This window comes from Patiria miniata, unplaced genomic scaffold, assembly GCF_015706575.1.
Source record: "Patiria miniata isolate m_02_andy unplaced genomic scaffold, ASM1570657v1 HiC_scaffold_22, whole genome shotgun sequence".
Classification (NCBI taxonomy): Eukaryota; Metazoa; Echinodermata; class Asteroidea; order Valvatida; family Asterinidae; genus Patiria; species Patiria miniata.
The window spans coordinates 15,048,165-15,057,578 of NW_024037061.1; the positions used below are offsets into that span (position 1 = coordinate 15,048,165).

The 9,414-nt window shown below is 40.9% G+C and overlaps 1 protein-coding gene across 2 annotated transcripts; it reads right to left on the reverse strand.

Annotated features, from left to right (window-relative positions):
• Nucleotides 1-370: 370 nt before the first annotated feature.
• LOC119730418 (replication factor C subunit 2-like) lies at nucleotides 371-9,369 on the reverse strand. 2 transcript variants are annotated; one of them, XM_038203297.1, is made up of 9 exons: nucleotides 9,051-9,369; nucleotides 7,850-7,961; nucleotides 5,822-5,928; nucleotides 5,126-5,227; nucleotides 4,286-4,544; nucleotides 3,997-4,062; nucleotides 3,374-3,568; nucleotides 1,873-2,015; nucleotides 371-1,408 (listed from the first exon to the last, which is right to left on the reverse strand). In XM_038203297.1, exons 1-8 carry the CDS (start codon nucleotides 9,161-9,163, stop codon nucleotides 1,902-1,904), a joined length of 1,068 nt encoding a protein of 355 aa, XP_038059225.1. In that variant the 5' UTR covers nucleotides 9,164-9,369; the 3' UTR covers nucleotides 371-1,408; nucleotides 1,873-1,901. The 2 variants fall into 2 exon arrangements, with proteins under 2 accessions (XP_038059225.1, XP_038059224.1); XM_038203296.1 differs by having other exon boundaries at nucleotides 371-2,015.
• Between the last annotated feature and the right edge of the window lie 45 nt (nucleotides 9,370-9,414).

Consider the following 9,414-nt stretch of genomic DNA (forward strand, 5'->3'; position numbering starts at 1 on the left):
GGTCAAATACGCAGTATACACTACTTCTGTTTTCGTTCTAGCAGATTTTTGAGAAAAATGGGTTGTCCACTTTTGGTCCTCCATAACGGCCTCACAAGGTGACACAGTTATTGTTTACATGTAATTTCTAGAGCTTATGATTTTCATTGAATTTTCCGGGAGCCGATTCCGACTCCGAACCGGCTCTTTTTTGGGAACCGCAACCGGCTCCAGGAAGATTGGAACGTATAATTGTACAAAAAATATTGAGGATATCTGAATTAATAATCTGCACAACTAAAACCAAATGACCCCAACATAATAAAAGTCTAAACAAAATGGATACGAGTTTACAGTGGCACATTTTGTTTATTTTCACTTCTTTTTTTTATTACATGTGGTCAATTCAAAATATACAGGGATTTATATTTATTAGTCTCTGAATGCCAAGACCTAGTATACAGTTTAAAGCAAATGTCCAAATGTGCATACTAAAAATGCATATGAAAATGTAACTCACAGACTAATCGATATGCCCGGGTACCTTGAGAGGTTTAATTTCCAAGAACGTAATTTTAAATAACACCAATTCTAACAGGTGTCTTTCTACATATATTTTGAGGATAGTACACATTATGTGATGCTTATCATCTCCTTAAATAAACCACCGAGGGTGCCTTTCTGCAAGACTCATGCAACAGCTACTGTAAAGGAGCTCTGTGTGTATGAAACTCTCAAAACTTAGGCTTTGTCTTTATGCTTCATCTCCGCGTGCAAAATCAGTGCTGAGCCTTCAGTATCCAAACCTAAGTAGAACATAGACTGATATTGATCAAAGGGTGACTGCTCTATGTTCCGACACCCCTATGTTCCGACAACCTAGATTGTGTTACTCCCGGTTAGGGTTAGGGTTAGGGTTAGGGTTAGGGTTAGGGTTAGGGTTAGGGTTAGGAATAGGAATATGTGCAGTCGGAACATAGGGGTGTCCGAACATAGAGGTGTAACCAATCAAAGGACCAAAAATCACCATGGAAGGAAGCCAGCGGTCAAGCATAAGTTCCCCCCTCCACTCGTCACTTTTTACAACAGTTGTTTTCAGTCACATGAGACAGCAGTTCTACTATCTGAAGAATTTAACAAAAATGCGTTGATTAAATAACACATCAATTTTCATTGGTTTAGCCAAAGGCTATTTTGGACACCCCTGTTGGTTCCTCTTATACATGACCTACAACTTCACCAATTTTGACACCCTGTTGTTCACTTTCAGGCCCATTTGGGCAACTAACTTTTGGAATAAGGCCTACAGTTCTGGTCATCTTAGGTACAGAAGGTTGAATGAAAACTGGAACATAAAGCAATCTGCTGCTCAAACTGACTGAGACAAATTCTTCCAAGCATAGTTGATAATCCATGCATTTGAAGCATTCTATGGGCGTTTTCGAATCCCTCTTCTTGACAACACTCGGGTTAACCCGACACGAGAACAGCGGTCTCGAGCGTGACGAACAGACCCGAGAGGGCATTCGCGGATCGATTTTTTCACTCCCCGGTTGATGGAGGGTTCAGCGAGGTGCAGCTTCAACAAAATGGCGGACAGTGCAGATTCGTAAATTGTTTTGTGTGGTTTTTTTTTGCAAATACCCTAATGATTGGAATAAGAATACCATTATAGTGCAGGTCTGCAATTTCATCTCCGCATGTCCGGTTTTGCAACAGTCGTCCTCGTTCATTTGGAATAGGCCCAAGTACAAATTCAGACGATTGTCGGCCATTTTGCATTGCTTTATATCGATGCGACACGTACACGGACCCGCGCGTTCGTAACAACCAGCTCGAGAATACGTTCTCGTGTTACACGCGTGTTGTCAAGAACAGGGATTCGAAAACGCCCATTGGCACTGTTAATTTGGTAGCCAAACTCAAGATTCTTCAGCGGGTAACATTCCTTTTTGGCACAGCCTGGCCAGCAAACCGCTGAGTTGCAGCAGTGAGTTTACTCCCTCTGCAATCCTTAAGTGTGTGAATCCAATCTCCTGCGACATAAGAATGACAAGAGGATGGCGTGAATTTTTTTTTTGCAAAATGATGAAAAAAGATGGTAACTTGACAGGACTAGTGGTGGGATTTATAGCCGGGTTTTTTTTTAACATTCGGTGTGAATTCCACTATACGGTTTAGATTTTGAAAATCAGATATTCGAAACCAACCTTAAAAAAAGGGAGCCCTTGGATTTTTGTGTGTGATAGGCTAAAAAAACACATGAACATCTCTGATTTCTGATTGTAACTGTGTTCATTTGCTAGTGGTTTTCTTTGTATAGTTCCCATCCATTTTTTCCCCAACATTACAGCTCTGGAGTGTTTTTGTAAAGGCCCAGTGGTCATTGAATCCTGCAAACTATACCCAGTCAGTGGGAGGGCATTGCATGCGGCACCTCACTCGTCACTTTTTGTTGGCATGACTGTGAGCTGGATGGGAACTTCCGGTGAAATCAGACAACCATTATTCGGTTTGAATAAAATGAGGATAACCGGATTTTTAAATCTCCAGTTTCTCCCACCACTACACAAAACAAGACTTGACAGGACAGGACAAAATTAGACAAGACAGACTTTTCGACCTCAGACTATTGGACACGACTCCATAGGAAGGCACTCACTAATCTAGGACAGGACGGGTCACTCTGGACACTTCAAAACTTACTAAAGCAAATGGGACATGATAGTCGCCAAGATCCAAAGATGCAAGACAAGATGACAGCTCAGCACACCAACCTTCACTTTGTCTCGCTTGAGGTAGGCGATTCCTCCATGTCACACAACAGCAATGCAAACAGGACATACATACATACATTGTACCTGAGACAGTTTACCTAGTCCTATAGGTCGAGAGCCTGTCACGTGGGTGATTTTTTTTACAGTCAATTAAACACAGGCTGGCTGGTTTTAAACACTTTTCTGGTGTCATGTGAAATTTAGAGTCCTATGAAATCTGGTCCCTTTTACCCTTTTACTTGCTGAATGTTCACAATCTTCACTCAGGCATGCGAAATACTACAATGAGTCCGTATTTCAAAGTCCTAAATTCACACTACGCCAACATCGCCGCGTTCTGCGCCACATCACGCAATATGGGCCAGCCAATCTCCATAAAAGAGGTGTTTACGACTTCTCGCGAGAGGGACATACCATAAACATAGCTAGAGGGGCGTTTAAGAAAAGATGAAGTAAAAGAGTTGGATACAACCGTTGGAAATTAATTTTTTTTTACTTGTTTTGACTTTTCGACTGATTTATATAATGGAACCAGGACTGGACAGGACAAGACGGGACAAGACAGGACAAGAAAGTACAAAAGAGGAAATGCTTGACAATCAGCTCAGCAGACCAACCTTGATAAACTCCAGCTTGAGGTACTCAGCCATGTCATACGTCTTGCAGACTCTGAACATGTTTGAGATGATGTCCTCGGGGGCATAACCCATGTCCCACATGTGATCCATCACCTCGTAAGCCTTGTCAATGTCTCCCTCGATGCACTTGGCAAACATGTCCTTGATCAGGATTGGGTGGGGCTCGTCACACACCTGCCAATCAGAGCAAGTGGGAGTAACAGCTATTATTAAAGATCATACATGATTATAAACCAAGCATGTTTCTTTCATGGGTTGGTGTTCCAACGCTTTGTTGTTGGTCAATTTTAACTACCTCTCTAACCTTTGTGCATGCAGTTACAGCTAGCAGTTTCGAAGATCCGAATATTCAGTCAAACGTAGTTTCAATTAACAGAATTCTAAATTATTCAAAAATGGACAGCCTTATACCTCTTTTCTCCTGATCACGTGATTAGTCAAAACCTACAAAATCTAGTGAATATGCAACAAGTTGCAAAAATCTGCATGCTAGTTCATTGGTCGTAAAGAATCTCACCATAGGCATCCGCGTGATTTTCTAGTCAAAGACAGCTAAGATATTTTACATAAGGTATAAAAAGTTTTGAGCAAGATGGTCTCACCTTGAACACATTCTCACTGTTGATAACACCAAACCCGGAATGTGTAGACTGCATGTTGTTAACTGCCTGCCATTAAACAGAGCCAAAGTAAGTCATAAAAATCAGTAGTTATGTTCTTAATGGTAGAGTAGATCATTTGCAGCTATCCAAAAAGTATGTGACAAAATTATTATAGTTGAAAAGCTCACTTGGTTCCAAGATAATAATGGCACTAAACTCATTTTGCAGGGGCAGGCTGTTTCGCCTGTATGCTGTCAAATGCAGCAACATGCACAGTTACAACACTTACTTGTCTCATATCACCCTGCGCCGTGTAGATGACAGCCTCCAGCCCGTCATCTGTGCATTCGATCCTTTCCTGCTCCGCAATCTCCATCAGCCGCTGTAGGAGCTGCTTGTCTGTCAGCCGTGAGTATCGCAGCACGGCGCAGCGCGACTGGATGGGCTCGATGATCTTACCCGAGGTGTTGCAGGCCAGGGCGAAGCGGGTGGTCTTGGAGTAGATCTCCATGGTGCGTCGTAGGGCCTGCTGGGCACCGCTTGTCATGCTGCGTGGAATGAGAAAGAAAAGTTATAACTCAACATACAATTTGTTATGGTGTATATATGATGTTAACAACCCCCCACTCCCCCTCCGTGCGTACATACTTTATGGACGGCCCCCTTGGTTGGCACATTAATAATTCTACAACCCGAAATGAAGGCGAAGTCAGGGACCATGCCAAGGTTTAGAAAAATGACCCTGGAACTAGCTCAGTGCAACAACTTTTGCAATACCTAGACTATTCAATATTAGGTTTTGCCATTCACCGACGTATAAACACTCTATACTCAGTGTCCCCCCCCCCCCAAGTGAAAGTGAGGAGAAAAACAAGAAAATAACTTGGGTGGGGCTCACACCCACGACCTCCTGCTTTCTAGTGTAGACGTCGTACCGCTCAACCATCCAACTTGCCGGGATCGGCTGGCTGGTTTGAATCTGATGTAGCAGCGGGTACCGCAATAAAACTATTGATAAGATGGAATTTGATATTCTAACTGAAGGAGTGCCACTACATGCATCAGTTGGAGCCAAGAGATTGCGTTTCTAGATTGCTGGAAACAGAACACCAAATTACAGCCCTCCTACCTGTCTGCTTCATCCAGAATGATGACTTTGTGCCGACCCTTGGGAAGTGTGACCTTCTTCTGAGCAAACGTTTTGATCTTATTTCTGACGACATCAATACCTCTGCAAATTGAAAAAATAAATCAAACAGATCTGCCAGTTAAAAATGTCAGTCACTAAAATTTCTGAAACTTGGCACTGGGACTGGGTTTTATTGGGTTTATTAATCCCCATCCCCCAAAAATCTTTCTAGCCCTAAGAAAGTTTGCCAATTTTTTTAGCAACATTTCTTGAGATTTTGTCATAATCATGCAGTAATTTCCCCACGTTTTGTCTGAAATAATTCAATGTTACTTCAAATTGTGATAAAAAAAAAATTCAGAAAAGCTTTCGATTTTCTTCCTCACATTTAAAAAATTCTGAAAAACTAAGTTTGGGCATAACATGTTAACAATAGAATCCTGTCTGGGTTTAACAGGGGTGCGAGTGACCTCTGATAAAAATAGCTGAAAATAGCTGAAAACAGCTGAAAAATGTGTAAAAAAGCTGAACTTTGGAAATCTCCTACACTTTTGTACACAGCAAGTGATGGAAAAAAGCTGAAATCCAAAACAAAAAAGCTGAAATGAGCTATAAAGCTGAGATTTCACACCCCTGTTTAACCTGTGGGCAATTGATTTGGGAAAGATTTGAATAGATTCTATTGCTTCTAATTACCTGTCATTGGATGCGTTCATCTCCAGCACTGCATCTTTGTAGTTAGGTCCAAGCAGTGCATGACATAGGCACAGGATACTAGTGGTCTTGCCTGTGCCAGGGGGACCCTATAATAAATAATGCAGTCATCGGCAGAAATGCATAAAAATGTTGTTGCAATGATGCACTTTCAACATGTTCATGGTAAAAAATTCCATTTTTGCTAGCAAGAGACAGAAAAGAAGTGTGTCAGTGTTAGGCCAAGTAAAAAAAAAAAAGTTTAGTGTCTGGGTTTTTGGAAAAAAAGGAGGAGGCGGGGCCTTTTTTTTCAAGAGTGACGACAACTGTTGGTTTTTACACTGTTCAAAGATACAAAAAATGAAACAGACATGCTGGACAAGAGAATTAAACATATTTACAGTGTTTTTAATAGTTTTCCAGCATGGTTTTACTTTTACTTTATACATTGTTTCGACTTGCAAGTATTTGATTTTACGATGGATCGGTCGACATTTTTGCTATTTAAAAAAAAAGGAGAAAAAAAAGGAGGCGGCCACCAAAAAGGAAGCGGGCAGGGACACTAAACATGTTTTTTTATTTGGCCTTACTACGTGTTTACATCAACCCAGCTAGTCCAAAAATTTAAGACTCTCAATACTGTGTATGAGAGTCCCAAAACTTAAGGTATTGAAAACATGCAATACAAGAAAATAGACTGGCACCTAAAACAACCAGTCCAACACAAGAAACAGCTGGCATGTCTGGTACTGGTCTTTATTTCGACACATTTCTCCATAGTCAGCCACCAGACTAATGAAGAGGTCTGTCTTTTCAAACAGTTGGACCATGGTTGCTGGACATGTACCCGTCTAGTCTTTAGCCTCAAATTGATATCACCTGACTTCACTCTCAGGTGCAAAATATTGAAGAAAAGTCTCCTTCAAAAATTGAATTGAGATTTTAAACTTGGCAACTTGTGAAATAGTGAGGACCTTTTCTTTGCCTCATTAAAATTTTGCAGAATTTTGTCAGCTAAAGAGTGAATAGGGTTGTCCTGATTGTGTTTTGCATGTGTTTCTGCACTCAAGGCCACATTCTGTCCTCAACCCTAAAACTGTCACAATTCATTCAATAATATTTGAACTTTGAAGGGAATATAAACTTCAGACATCATCAGCTGTGTACAAATCCTTCAGAAAAAAGCATTTGTACACTATTTTTCCAATAGTGTCATATTTAAGTTTTAAAGCCGCAGAGAAAACGACACAAGTCTGCAAAAACTTTCCAATTTTGTGGTTTACCGAGCAATAATATGCTTATCAATACCATTTAGCCCAAGGAAAAAAGAAAAGGCATTTGCTGAGTGCAAAAAAGTATGCGTGCACTAGGACTTGGAAGCTCAATAATTAAAGCTATAGTCCATCATTTGCAGCCATCCGAAAAAGTAACTGGCGTATTATTGTTGAAAAACATACTTGGTTGAAAGATAGTAAGGGGACTAAACTCCCTATGAAACTAATCTTTCTGGTAAGCTATCATTTTGAAGTAATCAACGAAAGAAGGCCTTTCCAACGGTGCGTCTTAAGACGCACCGTAGGAAAATTTAAATTAGTAGTTTGTTTTGTTATTCGGCGCAGCGCGTGCAATCATTGGCACGACGCACAGGCGCGCGCGGTTGCTATAATTCGTCGGATCAGTGCGCGACATCGCGTATAGCTGCAATTCGAAACAATTCAAAACATGATTCAGCAACTTTTGATTTGAAATTGAGATCCTAGAATGCTGTTTTTCTCGGAATATACAGCTGAAGCTGAGCTGAAACTTCATCAGGTTAGTTGTTCAGTATCCTTCATTAGATTTTGAACACTTTTGTTGCTTCAAACGAACAAAATGCACAAATTACAAATGATGGACTATATCTTTAAGCCTAATCAACATGTCAACTAGCCATGCACAAAAAAGCAACAAATGTTGCAACTGTGCAAGTTGGCATGAGTATAAACAATGGGTAAACATTTGCCAGATTGTGACAAACGCGTCCATACTTACAGCAATGATGACGTTGGGCACATTGCCTTCTCTGGAGAATACTTCCAGTCTGCTGATGGTCTCTTCGTTTCCTACAATGTCAGTCAGAAGAGTTGGCCGATACTTCTCAACCCTGCAAACACAATCATATTTAATAATGAAAACGATGACAAATTGACGATGAATAATGGAATGAACAAGATAGCCGGTGAACAGTAGTTTGAGTGGGTGGGTTCTGCAACTGGATTTCCAGTTTGTAGGCACATACAATGTACACAAACATTGTTGTAACTGTTTCAGGCACTGCTCAATGTCTATTATTAACCCTCCCTACTGTCTTTTACTAAGTTCTGGATCACGTATGCCAAACTCCATCAATCACACTGCTCCCAATGCATGTTTTGACTGAGGCCTCAAAGCCCAAGTCCATCATAATCCATCAATATTAAGTCAAGCCGGGCCTGCACAACCAAGTCCCCCAAAATCCACCAAAATTGGGGCATACCGGCATGGATTTTGATGGAGTTGGGGAGGTTAGGGTTAAATGTCATTTCTAGAGGAAGTCTTCAGAACTGTATGTCTCCAAACATATTGCTAAATGTCTAGAAATCATACAGATGCCAGAAACCTAGGAATGTCACAATAAGAGTTTTCCAACGTTTCATAGTGAGCAGTCATGGCAGTTAACACGGTTGAACGTGTTTCCAAATTAAAAACAAAATGTTGCAAAACAAAGAGTCCATTTTGAAAAGTCAGATTCTTTCGTTGAGACTTTTTCTCTCAGGCATGTCAGGTGAAACTGGAATGGAAGTGTGTCCAGGATAGGGCTTAGGCATTAAACAATATGGACACTAGGACAGTGAGCAATATGTCGACCCCCCCCCCACCCCAACTTTAACTTGGTAAGACTGACAACTGAGGAAGAATGAACAGCGAAAATTACTACTGTAATAAATGCTAATTGCTATTGCTTTGTTTGTGTCTCCAGGGGGCAGGGGAAAAAAGGAAAATCAAATAGGGGCCCTAGGGCTAGGCCTAGGAGTAGGAATCGAATGAAGTCCAAGATTTATTGAGAAATTTCCAATTCAATTTGTAAGAAAATACTTAAAAGATTCACGACTCCCCATAGACTTATACACGATTGTAAACTAGTATTAATTATAGGAATTTCTCAAATTAATGAAAGGCCGTAGGCTTAGGCTGTAAAGTGTAAGTAACTCACCATGGCAATTCGTACTTGGATTTCTTACTCGATTTGTCAGCCGATGTCGACTGCTTTCCTTCGTTTATCGTGTCCGTCGCTTCTGTTTCCATACGCTCTTCTTTGTCCTCCATTTCAACGAACAATTAACACGATTCCTTGCGTTCTCATGTGAAATAGGCCTAATGTCAGTACTGAGTACTGTTTCTTATTTTCAAATTACTTGCACTTGCAGATTTAGTGCGCATTTGAATAGCAAGACAACATCATCTACGCCTGAACATCATTCCTCATATCAACGTGTTATACTTCAGCATGTTTCGCGCCACCAGAGGGTCACAGATCTTGCACGTATAACGGGCTATGTGATTGGTTCTTGTGTGCG

Bases quoted from the DNA above. Each gene is read 5' to 3' on its own strand.
- LOC119730418 (XM_038203297.1), bottom strand. From the start codon at position 9,163: ATGGAGGACAAAGAAGAGCGTATGGAAACAGAAGCGACGGACACGATA. The intron at 5,929-7,849 runs GTAAGTATGGAC...TATTTATTATAG, and splicing joins TGCCCAACGTCATCATTGCT to GGTCCCCCTGGCACAGGCAA. The intron at 4,063-4,285 runs GTAAGTGTTGTA...GTTTAATGGCAG, and splicing joins CGCAGGGTGATATGAGACAA to GCAGTTAACAACATGCAGTC.